General features: G+C 41.5%; 2 protein-coding genes across 5 annotated transcripts; one reads left to right on the forward strand and one right to left on the reverse strand.

The window, feature by feature from the left end:
• The first annotated feature begins 745 nt into the window (after positions 1–745).
• Positions 746–7882, forward strand: LOC120440911 (scavenger receptor cysteine-rich type 1 protein M130-like). The gene is made up of 3 exons (XM_039614427.1): positions 746–1097; positions 1175–1219; positions 6152–7882. The coding sequence occupies exons 1-3, from the start codon at positions 782–784 to the stop codon at positions 6163–6165; spliced, it is 375 nt and encodes a 124-aa protein (XP_039470361.1). The 5' UTR covers positions 746–781; the 3' UTR covers positions 6166–7882.
• A 380-nt stretch (positions 7883–8262) lies between these two features.
• On the reverse strand, positions 8263–12826 carry LOC120440845 (microphthalmia-associated transcription factor-like). 4 transcript variants are annotated; one of them, XM_039614211.1, is made up of 4 exons: positions 12469–12826; positions 11024–11139; positions 10062–10408; positions 8263–9331 (listed from the first exon to the last, which is right to left on the reverse strand). In XM_039614211.1, the coding sequence occupies exons 3-4, from the start codon at positions 10397–10399 to the stop codon at positions 9283–9285; spliced, it is 387 nt and encodes a 128-aa protein (XP_039470145.1). In that variant the 5' UTR covers positions 10400–10408; positions 11024–11139; positions 12469–12826; the 3' UTR covers positions 8263–9282. The 4 variants fall into 4 exon arrangements, 3 of the variants coding, with proteins under 3 accessions (XP_039470145.1, XP_039470142.1, XP_039470144.1); XM_039614208.1 differs by having other exon boundaries at positions 8265–9348; positions 12469–12797; XR_005613562.1 differs by lacking the exons at positions 8263–9331; positions 10062–10408 and adding an exon at positions 10614–10782 and having other exon boundaries at positions 12469–12780.
• Between the last annotated feature and the right edge of the window lie 452 nt (positions 12827–13278).

The following is a 13278-nucleotide window of genomic DNA, read 5'->3' on the forward strand; positions in this document are numbered from 1 at the left end:
CAAAACTTAAAACAGTGTGAATCAGGCAGTCGATAAAACAAGTCTGGAGTTGGACTCCAAAGACATGTCAGAAGGAGTCCGTACCACAAAAGAAGCACCTAACCCATTTCTTTGGAGGTGGAGGAACACCAAAGTAATTGCTTAAAGGAGCTTGCTTCTTCGACATCTTTAAGAGTTCTAAACAAATGTCTGTCCTCCTCCAGAAAATCTTATGTATGCAAACACACATTGCAACTTCTTATCTGGTGCGCGTCTTTTATTTTGACAGTGCATGCGCACCTGCGGACCACTTATTTGCACCCCTGGTTATAAATTCATCTTTTTATTCATTTTTCAGTTTATTATTTTAATGTAATGATATTACTATTAATTATCTTCTCCACTTCCTGCTGACAGGAAACTTTATTTTTGAAATCTACAGAAAGTCCTGTTGTGTTGTTCAAGTAACTTTTAATGGGTGTGGAGACAGAAGTTTATCTACACAAGGTTAAATGTAATTTGTTTCAGAACCATAGTTTTTCTCCCACAGTGTGCACATCCTGTGACCCGATAAGGTTACCTGTCCTATGAGCTGCAAGTGTTTACATTGCGCATTCACACTGACTCTCCAAAGAACTGCATTTGATGCACAAAGTGTAATGTTACCATAATGGTGGTGCTCTGGTTAAACTGTGCTCTGTTGGTCTGAAGTTTTGATTGAAGCTTGAATCACTACATTTTTTTGATACAATCTTTTTCTTGTGTGTCTGCTGTCTCTGATCTCTCTGTTTGATCTTCTCTGATGTCTCCAGACTCTGTCAGGCTGCTGAATGGTTCCAGTCTGTGTTCAGGCAGACTGGAGGTGAAGTCTAACCAGAGCTGGTCCTCAGTGTGTGAAGCTGACTTTGACCAGCAGGATGCAGAGGTGGTCTGTAGGGAGCTCGGCTGTGGGCCTCCTTCGGTCCTCCAGGGGGCGCTCTATGGAGAAGTGGAGGCTCCAGTGTGGAGCAAAGAGTTCCAGTGTGGAGGCCATGAGTCTGCTCTCCTGGACTGTAGAAGCTCAGGCTCAGCTCGAAACAGCTGCTCACCTGGCAAAGCTGTTGGACTCACCTGCTCAGGTAGAAGAGGAGCTGCAGCTTTGATGTGGTTCAAACTCACTTTATTCTTTTACTGATGACTCTCTGCTTTCTGTTAGAGCCAAATGATGTCAGGTTGGTGGGAGGAGCCAGTCGCTGTGCAGGTACACTGAAGGGAAATTATCAGGTCAAGCAAAGACCAGTCTATGGCTTTCAGTAGATTATCATTCAGTGCATTTTTGACCTGAAAGGTACCCACTAGTGTTAAGAGTTGAATGTGAATGCAATCATGACTATGTTTCCCAGGGTCATATATCAGTATATGATTGCGTAAATAACCTTTTCACATCCACCAGGTATTTGATCGGTTTAGGGGAAGTGGTTGTGTTTATTAAACTCAAATAGAAGTTGCCAAAATATCTTAGACTCAGTTTAAAATCAAAGTTCTAGTTTCTGAAAATCTCCCTTTTTTACCTTGTGACTTAAGTCACACCCAACCCTAAAGCTAACCATCAGCTGTTTACTGTTGACTTGGTGGATTTTAAAGAGAACATGAAATGATAAACGTACAAATCAGTTTACGTACATCACTTTTGTGTTGCACCTGTGTGTAACAATGAGTTTTTGTTAAGAAAATTAGGATATATTGTCCACATTCACTGTCTTGAATGAGCGCGTCGATAGGACCACTGTGTACATTTACTTACTTAAGTGCTTTAAGTGAACCTCCAACCTGGACTGCTTCCTCTTGTCTGATCAGTATCACTAAAATTAAAAACATCCTGCCTATGAGTGAAGCTGAAAAACAAGTCAGCGTATTGTTAAATGTCACTCAGAGTGAAGTGTTCTCATCTTTGTAGTAATGTTTTGTGGCACACAGGCGTATCTGTGAGTTCTAAAAGTTCATTCTTGTGAACACCATATTTGGCTGTGATTCCAGGCCATGGACTTAGAAGAATTGTATAATTGCTGAAACATAGAGATGTTCCTGTGCATTACTCTTAAAACTAAAGATAGCATTTTTCTACACATCACATTTTAAAGGGGATTAAACCTAATTTCAAGGAAAGTTTACTGAACTTTCCAGCATTGAATAATAGTTTATGAAAATGTTTCATAAATTTTTTTTCACTAAATGAAGCTGACTGTGGATCATATCAGGCAAAGAAAAACAAGATGAGGGTTTTAATTTAAGTCACTGATGAAAGATGATGGAAGTGACATATATCACCACATATTTCACTGTGTCGACTCATCCTAAATCATCTAAATTACCTTAGTATCAAAAGTGTTAAATGGGGCTGAGGTGACTCACAGTAACAAATAAAGTTTAGTGTCGCTGCCGACCTGCAGAGGGTCGTTCGTGGATGTGCAGAGAGGAGGCAGAACGATCTGAAGCTTTGAAACAAGTCAGACTTTGAAACAAACCAAACTTTGTGCTATAATTACTATACTATGATTTAAAAACCTTTTTTCACTTAAAAAAAACCGTTTTAAATAAAAAGAACTTACAAAAAACTCCAACACTTCACACTGGGCTCACACTGTGCGATTTTTGGCCCATTTTGAGCCGATTTTTGACTCGTGCGACCGTTTTGGTGATCGGCCGAGTTTGGCCTTCATCGTGCGTCGTGCATCGTGTAGTATACATGGGGTAACGAGAAGCGATTAACACCTCACGACCAGCTCCCGATCATCAATCGCTTGGTCGGGAGGGTGTCACCGCAGCCGCTCACACTGCGCACGCGCAAACACATAAACGTCGGTGAAAAAGACAGAGTAGCAGTGCAGCGTGTGATCTGGACACAAGCGATGGAGGCACTTGTAGAACTTTGGAAAGCTCATCCGAGCCTTTTCGATGTGGCCTCACAAAATTATCACGACCACAACAACCGTGAAAATAGTTGGATTTACACTGCTGCTCAATCACAGCTGCCTGATCAATGTTTTTCATTAGCAATTTAGCAAAGTTGATGGTGGTGGTGTGTGTCTGTGTGAGTGAAAGACAGAGAGGGAGAGTGAGTGACAGAATTTCTGTTATAACCAGTGTTGGGTAAGTTACTTTAAATTAGTAACTTAGTTACATTACTAGTTACTTCTCTAAAAAAGTAACTCAGTTACTTCAAGTTACTCGTTACTTTCAAAGTAACTAGTTACTAGGGAAAGTAACTTTGGTTTTACTCAGAATTCTCTTGTTAATGTGTTGCTTCCGTAACTGGATACCCAGCAAGATTGCCAGTCTTCTATCTTGCTTACTTGCCACAAGTGCACTGTGCCACCTACCAACAGAGAAAGGAAAAATAATGTGCACATTTCCACGAGAGAAATCCCACACCTGGACCGTCGTTGACCGCCGCCATGATTCTAGCCTGCTTTTTACATCCAACACAAAAACTGCAGTCGTGGTGCTTTTGATTGTACTCAGAACTTGGAAATTCTGCCTTCTGAATAGGAAGATGTAGGTAACACCAGACTGCAGATGAGCTGCATACAGAGCTGGACTGGGACAAAAAATGGTCCCGGGCATTTTGACTAGAGACCGCCCACCATTATAGGAAAAATCATAAAGCCTTTGAATGAAAATAAACACTGTTGTGACAGTGATGTACACTGTTCTGATAGTATATATGTATCAATCTATCAATTGTTTGTTGTAAGACTCAGATAATTTTTTTTTTTTTTTTTTAAAAGCGAGACATTTTAAATGAGAATAATAAAGAAAAGTATTTCCTTGTGCCCCCTTTCCCTGTTAATGCCCTACCTGGCCCCTGGCAACACTTTGCTAGACCCGCCCCTGCACAGTTACCAGCTGTCAGCTACGTGAAAAGGATCCTGGTGTTATTTGTCTCTCAGAAACAGTTCATAACTTCCTTCAACTCATTCATGTCACCTAAAAGGTAAACCTGTTTCTCCATCACCTGTTCAGCTCTGATGATTCAGTAAGGACATCTCCTGGTTTCATCTTCATGTTTCCCTCTCACCAGATAACCAAACCGACATCATACCAGCAGCTTTACAGCTGTGGCTCCAGCAAACATCAGCTGATACTAGAAATTAATATTAAATAAATTCTAACAACAGCTGATCAAGCTTAAACGTGCTGCTGTTGTTTAACGCGACATCCGCTGGTTTCCTCTTTCTGGCACAAAGTGGGCGATAAACAAACGAGAGAAAAGCCGATCAGCTGATCATTGATCAGTTTCATGTCTGTGAAGGTTCTCAGTCATCCAGGTCATCGTAGTCAAAGGAGCTTGGAAAGAAAAGCGTCTGGACTTCTTTGAGTTGCTTGAAGACGTTTCACCTCTCATCCGAGAAGCTTCTTCAGTTCTAAGGTCAAATGGCCGAGAGTCCCAGATTTAAACCCAGTGGGAGTATCCCCAAGGAGGGACAAAGGACCCCTGGTGATCCTCTAATCACATGCGCCAAGGTGTGGCGGGTGTGGGACCTAATCAGCCAGGGTTTGGGTGAGCTCATTGTGAAACCTGGCCCCACCCTATCATGTGATTTCCTGAGGTCAGATGGCCCAGGATGTGAGTGGGCGTTAAGGCGTCTGGGAGGGAACTCAAAACTGGATTATAGATGGCAGACAGTTGGTGTCGTAAACCACCGCCTCTGTTCAAAGATGGTCGCTCACAGTGGACATAGATGGCCTCTTTCACTCCTCTTAAGGATAAAGGTCACTCTTTCGAGGATGCCAATGTTCACATATTGGACAGAGAGGACAGATGGTTTGAAAGAGGAGTGAAAGAGGCCATCTATGTCCACTGTGAGCGACCATCTTTGAACAGAGGCGGTGGTTTACGACACCAACTGTCTGCCATCTATAATCCAGTTTTGAGTTCCCTCCCCAGACGCCTTAACGCCCACTCACATCCTGGGCCATCTGACCTCAGGAAATCACATGATAGGGTGGGGCCAGGTTTCACAATGAGCTCACCCGAAACCCTGGCTGATTAGGTCCCACACCCGCTTTCACACCTTGGCGCATGTGATTAGAGGATCACCAGGGGTCCTTTGTCCTCCTTGGGGATACTCCCACTGGGTTTAAATCTGGGACTCGGCCATTTGACCTTAGAACTGAAGAAACTTCTCGGATGAGAGGTGAAACGTCTTCAAGCAACTCAAAGAAGTCCAGACGCTTTTCTTTCCAAGCTCCTTTGATTGATCAGTTTCGTGATTAAAGTAGAAACAGGAGAGGGAGGGGGGAGAATGAGAGAAGAGGCAGCTGTGCAGCTTCAGCTTTGTGTCTTTTTCATTGTAGCTGAAGTCCGGGACAAACTGTGTTTCTTTTCACCTCAGTACGAAACGCGTAATATTTTCTCTGAATACGAGACGATTCTGTTTTTTACTGGACGGTTGGCAACTCTAATAATTAACCGTATGAACAAAATAAAGTTCAACATCAGTAACATAGCACCCACCCAGCTGTATAGAAACTCCGTCATGCTAGCTAGCACGCAGTACGAAAAAGTCAGCATAACGAAAATAAACTCCACCTAAACTTGGTTTATATCTGACCCAGATAGACTGCAGGTCATAACTTCTTACCTGAAGTTCAGTTCACCTGACACGCGGACCGGCGGCCGCTTCGGGTCTCTCCTCTTGCCTCCCTTTTCCTTCATCCACCTGCTGGCTTCCACCACTTGCTAATGTTATTGAATCTGTGGAAGCTCCGCGATATCCACCACACGAAGTAACGAGTAACGAGCCTATCTAAATTCCAGTAACGAGTAACGCGTTCCTGGTTTTGGCATAATAACTAGTTACCGTGCTCGTTACCACAATAATAACGTAGTTACTGTAACGCGTTACTTAATAACGCGTTAGTCCCAACACTGATTATAAAAATATCTAAAATGGAGATAAATAATAGATTAACTTCCCAAGATGTCCACTCATTACTGACAGCTACAAAACCTCAGCCAGAGACTCTGGCTCTCTGGTAGTGGCACAAAATGATGGCAATGGCTTTTCATTACAGCATTACAAAGTCATCTATTCCAGTTTAAGAGGAGAAATGATCAAAACATAATATTCACTGCTATAATCTTTAATTAAATGTGTAATTTAAATGTTGTTTTCCATATTTTACAAAGACAGAGGCAGATGACATATTCAGGTGATTGCCACGATGGATGACATGCTCAATTCTGCAGATACGACTGAAAAAGCGTACGATAGAAATGCTGACAAAGCAGCGGTCCACGATCCACTACCTGCTACTTCAAAGTTGCCTGTTACACGTGATTCCACTGCAGACCTTACAGGTATGCTCACATGAAACACGTATTAATGAAAACACACATGCTTAGTACCCTGATTTCTCCTTGTTTCTGCGCTTTCAGAATCTTTGACTGAAGTCAATAGTTTTTCAGAGCAGATTTCCACTGAGGACACTGAACTATCTTCAGTGGACCTCTCTGCAAATGTCTTCCCCCATAGAACAGTAGGTACGCTGACCTGTGAGTTCTTTACTTGTAATTTTCTCCTCTGAAAAATGTTTCCACAACAAATTTCTTCTGTCTCACACAGAAGCTCCCAAAAACATGCAAAATATACCAAAGTCAGGAGTGACCAGAGCAGTACCTAACTGCAGTCCACAATCTGTGGAAAAGGAGCAGCCAAAACCTCGCAGTGCCCTGCTGCCGTCCTCTCTGGAGGTCAGCACAGTCCATGAATTGAGCCATCCACCCAAACCAAAGGGCAAGAGCCAAGAAAGCCTTAAAACCACTTCTGCTCACACCGACCCAGGCGCAGAGGGTAAGGACAATAGACTTTAGTGAAATCCTATTTCATCTCATTGTTCCCATATATCTGTTTTCTTTCTGCATCTTTCCTCACTAACCCTTCTCTTCTATGGGAGACCTTTGTGCTGCGATCCTCATGGCCTGCCTCTTCTGCCACCCCCTGGACTGCCTCCTGTCCACGCTGAGGGGGTTTAACGGGTGCGCCTGGTGGCTTTGCTCGTCCTTCTACGACTGCGAGCCTCTCCTGCATGTGATGCACCACTGCAACCTGTGCGGGTGTCTGGGTGTTTCTCGCTGCTTCCAGAGCGACTGTCCACTGTGCGACTTGTGCCTCCACGCTACAGAATGCCTGGACCTCGCTATGGAAATCTCTCAGATGCTTTACCACTGACGCCTACTGCCAGAAAATAAGGCACATCCACACAAAAACCGATGGCAATCATTTATTTGTTAAAAATCTTCTCAAAGCCAAATTGCAGTGACAAGACATATTGGTTTGTAGTTAACAGTCAGTGTGAGTATGAGTCACTGTGTATATGCCTGGTTAAGTCAGGGTTAATATTGTGGAGAAGAGTAAAAGCTAAAAAAGTACAGAAGTTCTACTCTGTGATTTACGGGAACACGACGAGCAACGCTGAGTGATGGAGTGGAGCTGCTTTAAGCTGAAAGGTACCTCCAACGCTCTGAACGATCAGTGGAGAGCTTAAAAAAATAATTGTAACCACCAATCAATGCCACTCAAAGCTATGATTTAAATATGTTTTTGGCTGTTTTAACTAAAAACAGTGCATCAGTGTTAGAAAAAACAAACAAAAAAATACTCAAACACACATTCATTAACTGTACACAAGGTTCAGTAAGCATGTGATGAAAAAAAACCTAACATTTGTGACTATTTAATGGAATAATAATTGCATTGAGATTTCATTCAATAAAACATCATACATTGTTATAACAGAAGTGAGACTAGTGGTTGGTTTAAAAAAAAAAAAAAAGGAGGTCTGAGCCAACTGAATTCAGACTACAATGAGCAGGAATCCATTATTAGATTATATCACTTTTCATCATCCAAAAAAACAACAAAAACACACCCACATATTTATTAGAACATGCTAACTGGTTAAAAAAATTATTCAGTGATCACAAAGGTTAATGGAGACAAACTGACAACACACATTAGTCTGCAGAAACTACTTATCAAATGATCAGGTATAAAAAAAAATGTAATGAACTACAGTACTTTTTGTAAAAGGAGAAAATTGTTCTGCATTCCCACTGACTGAGTGAATATATAAAAAAAAAAAAGATATATATATATATATATATATATATATATATATATATATATATATATATATATAATAAAAAATGAGATATATATATCTATCTATCTATATCTATCTATATCTATATCTATCTATCTATCTATCTATATATATCTCTATCTATCTATATATATATATATATATATATATATATATATATATCTCTCTATATATATATATATATATATAATGCTGATTTGTAATTTGTAGCTACTCTGGAAGAAATCCTGCTTTGGCTAACTAGCTGCAGCAGCAAGTGATTTTTTTTTCACCGCCTTTAAGGTTTTATTACAAATACATGCGGCCTGGGCCTTAGCTGTCTGCTGTATGTAGTAGTAATAAAAACAGACACAAGCTTTCTTAAAATGCATAGACTACAATAAAATAAGGTGCAAAGAACTTCCTCAAAATAAAAGACTCTTATTTACAATGTGCTGTAACTACTACACAATGTGCCAATTCACTTTTTTACAGAGATCCCTTCTGTAGTTGCTGGTGATGCAACCCAACACGCAGGAGCATGCAACTGCTTTTAACAAACCCTGATTCCAGTCAGTTTGAAGAAAAACAAAAAACAAACACACACACACACACACACACAAAATATATGCTATATATTGGCATCTCTTGACAAGTTAGTTGTGCCAAACATGTCCTGTCATGAAAAAGAAACCTCACAGCTTTCTTCCCTACAAATATGCATATAATAAATTCAAGCAAACCTTATATCCCTCTTAAAATCTCTGAAGAAATCTTAACAACTATTTAAGAATGTAATATTTCTTAATGCTAGGTCCATGCCCCTATTGTACAATATTGCATTTTATACTAAGATTGCATTCAGAAACTCAGACATAATCATCTGATGTCTGACTGGCTCCAAACAGGAACAATAATAATGAATTTGTATAGCAAAAAACAAACAAACAAACAAACAAAGAAAAATTAAAATTTGCTGTCTTCTGGTGTTAGTTTTGTTCATAATTATAGTTAAATTTGACTATTTAAAGTTCAATTGTGCAGTTCTATAAATAGCTATAGTTATTTAAGGATAAACTGCACTTCCCGACATTCTTGTCTCTACAGAGTCTCTGACCACAGGCAAATCATTACAAGTCCTCGTCCATCTCAAGGCTGCTCCTGCGACTGCTGGTTTTAGAGGCACCCGGTGACAAAGGAGAAAACAGCGGCTCGCCAATCCTCTCTGGAGACAGAGTGCACCCGTCATTAGGGCTGTTCGATATAACGATATATATCGGATGATGATAGAAAAACGTCTATCGTTTCATTTTACGCTATCGTTTGTTTCGTGGTGTCGCAAAATAAACTGTTTACGGCAATATTTTTTCATTATTTTGATGGTCACTGTAGTGTCTATATTAATTTCCTAAAGTTCTCTCTTTCTCTTATATTTAATATAACCACACTACAGACGGACAAGCACTTGTTTTTATGCGTTGTCGTTAGCAACAACGACGGTAAAACCACCTCGTGTCCGCTTGTTTATTTTCCACATAAACCTTTCACAATAAAGCTCAAGATCCTGTTGAGACTTATCAAAATAAACTGAATCACGTGAAAGATGCAGAGTATTTACGGATGAGAAGCAAAAAAGAGCCGTCAGGTGCTAAAAAATAAACCTTAGACTCAAACGTTAGAACAGGCTTTTCCCCGCAGCACGCTGTGTAATAAATACTCACAAAGAAAACAGCGGCTGTTACAGCCTATGTCTAAAAATGTATCGTTTCATGCATCAGTTAAAACACTCGACTCCAGGTACGCGACGCCCAGCTGGAAACACTTCACGCAAGTCGAGCTGCCCAACATTCACAGAATTTACAGAAAATGTTAAATTTTTGTGATTTATATCGTTATCGGACGATAGATGTCTTAATATCGGGATATGAGATTTTGGTCATATCGCACAGCCCTACCCGTCATCCATAAGTATGTCTCCCAAACCCATATCGGAGTAGAGGGCGGAGGCCGGGGGGTCATCGAGCTCAGCAAAGCTCAGGCTGCCCAGGTCCAGCGGACTACTTATGGTGAGTCCGGCGGGAGAGTCTGAGGAGGGTGGGGACAGGAAGGAGGCAGGCAAAGGTTGTCCAATGGCTACCGGACCGAGGAGGTTCTGGTTGGAGGCTCCTCCCGTGTTGGGAGCCAGAGACTGGCTGCTCTGTGGAACTGTGGACTGCTGCTGGAGCAGGGAGGGGTCGGAGCTCAGAGCAGAAATGTTGTTGGAGGATGAGAGGCCGTGAAGCCGTGCCTGCATTTCCAGTTCCTGAAAACAAATGGTAAATGGCCTGTATTTATATAGCGCTTTAACAGTCCCTAAGGACCCCAAAGCGCTTTACATATCCAGTCATCCACCCATTCACACACACATTCACACACTGGTGATGGCAAGCTACATTGTAGCCACAGCCACCCTGGGGCGCACTGACAGAGGCGAGGCTGCCGAACACTGGCGCCACCGGGCCCTCTGACCACCACCAGTAGGCAACGGGTGAAGTGTCTTGCCCAAGGACACAACGACCGAGACTGTCCAAGCCAGGGCTCGAACCGGCAACCTTCTGATTACAAGGCGAACTCCCAACTCTTGAGCCACGATTCTTTCTGCTGACACCTTGGTTCACACTGACAATTAGAAAAAAGCTGATGGGAAAAGAAGGATGGAAAATGCCTGGAATTTAGTTACACTTGCAAATACTGCTGCCTCCAAACTGCAAGCATCAATAAAATGTTACGGTATTGTTTTCTATATCTGTGGATATCATTATTGGTAGTTTTCTTGAAATAGAAGATCTTCATTAAAAAAAAATCGCTGATAACATTGATGAAGCTAGCGCCCAGCCCTACTGCACGTACTGCAAATATAAAACTGATATATACATACATCATGAAGCAGTTGATGTTTGGTTTCCGACAAATACAGTAAAGAGGTGCGTTCTCCCCCTCCATACCAGTGTTCTCAGGCACTGGTACATGGTCAGTGTCAGACACTTCACTGTCCTACAACATACCACATAGAACCACATTAGAAATGACATATATGCAGACATGCTAATTATACCTGGCTAAATGGATGCAGTAACAAAATGTTACTCAGCTACTCTAGTTATTAGTTTCCAGTTGTGTGCAGTTGCTCCAGTCTTACTGACAGTATACTGTTTCAAACACCAGTGCCAACATTTTAGTTTTTAAATCTTAGTACGCTTCTGGACCAAGACTTGTGGCCTATTGTCTGACTACATTAACTGCAGTTCATAAACATCATTCATTTTCTCCTACTTATTTTATTCAGGGTGCATTCCAGCTGTCATAGGGCAAAAGTACACCCTGGACAGGTCGCCAGTCTGTCGGAGTATTATTAGAAAGACGCAGACAACCACTCACACCTACAGCCAACTAACCTAACCCCGCGTATGTCTTTGGAGGAGTTCAACACCAGTCTGGCCGAATCACAGATAAGCAGGGTGTCTGGGCTGCAGAGCACAGCTGTGTCAGAGACTCTCTACATCAATGTAGCGTTAAGGATGAGGGTCAGGACGCGGAGCGATGGGTGCACTAACACAATGTAAATATTAGAGTTCTCGCCATTGTCAATATGCTGTTGCGCTCTTATTCGTATTATTGCAACCATATCCCTATTCTAGCTTACCCTAAAATTTTGGAAAGAATTGGTCTGTTAATGAACGCGATCAATTGTTTGGGACTGGTCTAGGAACCACGTCGCATAAAATACTCTACTTTCGTTGGGAAAACTAATTAAGGGTAAAGTCGCACTAATAACACCTACCACTCACGTTCATATGCGTACACTATGATCACTTCCACGCAGTAACGTTGTAATAAATATAATCCCCGGTAAAGTCAGTTAGCGAACACTACTGGCATGTAATGCCAATGACGACCATTTCACAAACTGTAGAAAATGCTTAAAATGTTGTCGGCACCAAAAGTGAAGGGCTGACAGTTGCGTTTATATACGAACCGTAAGCGCTAATGTTGGTTAGCATCAGCTAAAGCGAGGAAGTTTGACACTTGCAGAGGCTGTGAACGCAGAGAGAGCTTAAAATGCATTGTGTTTTTTTTGTTTAGTTTTTGTTTTGTTGCTTTGATTTGTTTTTTGTTGTTGTTTTTTGCATCAAGATGTTGCACACAAAATTAAAGATATAACGGTGACTTAGCTGCCTGTTGGATAAACCCATGGACCTTAGAAAAGATCAACACTACTCGGATGTAAGCACCCGTGTATAACACAATAGGCAAAATTACGCTCGCTAGCCTTTCCACATCATAGGCTTCACATTATATAAATATTTTTTTCAAAATACTCACCATGATCTGAGACCGTTTAAATATTTTGTTACTCTGAAAATATGGCTGTATGAAGCTAAACTTTTAGCTTGACGGCTAACGCAATGCTAAGATTTACACGGAAACGATCAGCGGAAATCGTTAAAGTACTATTGGTCTACATTTTTCTTCTATGGTAGCAGCCTGGGCCGAGTAACACCCAACTTTAAACTGCCGCCATCTGTTGGCACCAATGACCGTAGAAAACATTATTGCGACAACACGTTTTTTGGGGAAAATAACAGAGATTGAAACTTTACTGATAATTTGTCCAAGTTGAAAAATGCCCTCCTCCAAAAATATCATGTGACAACCTCATTGCCTTACAGAATCATGACGTCACGCACATGTAGAATCTTACCACCACTTTGATCCTTTGGTCCTTTGATCCTTAAAACCCATAAATAGCGGTGAAACGCAATGACTTTTAGTCCGTTTCTCGCAGCAATCTTTGCAGCATTGAACCGTTCGCCAGAAAAGCCTTTTGAAATATTTGGATCCTTTGCATAGTCACTGTTTCCAGACTCAACATGTCTCAAACAGAATATCCAAAGGGACAAGAAGTTGACCCCAACGCTGTTCCCTGGGATCAGCCACTAGACCCTTACCTCTCCTCTCTTCCTTGGTGTGACCAAGTAGAAATAGAGGAAAAGCGCTTGGAAGAAATGGAGGATGAAATGCTCACGAACGCAGAGAAGGTTAAGTTATTGATGGAGGAAAATGAGAGAAACAGGGCTGAATTAAAAAAGTTGTCCTACCAGCTTCAAGAAAAGGAAGCTATTATTGAGGAGA

This window comes from Oreochromis aureus, linkage group 7 (assembly GCF_013358895.1).
Source record: "Oreochromis aureus strain Israel breed Guangdong linkage group 7, ZZ_aureus, whole genome shotgun sequence".
In the NCBI taxonomy this organism is placed as follows: Eukaryota; Metazoa; Chordata; class Actinopteri; order Cichliformes; family Cichlidae; genus Oreochromis; species Oreochromis aureus.

Excerpts from the sequence above, each read along its gene's own strand:
- LOC120440911 (XM_039614427.1), top strand. The coding sequence starts at position 782 with ATGTCTCCAGACTCTGTCAGGCTGCTGAATGGTTCCAGTCTGTGTTCA. Across the intron at positions 1,098-1,174 it reads TGTTGGACTCACCTGCTCAG|AGCCAAATGATGTCAGGTTG; the intron begins GTAGAAGAGGAG and ends GCTTTCTGTTAG.
- LOC120440845 (XM_039614208.1), bottom strand. The coding sequence starts at position 10,399 with ATGCAGGCACGGCTTCACGGCCTCTCATCCTCCAACAACATTTCTGCT. Across the intron at positions 9,349-10,061 it reads GACATACTTATGGATGACGG|GTGCACTCTGTCTCCAGAGA; the intron begins GTAGGGCTGTGC and ends CCCTAATGACGG.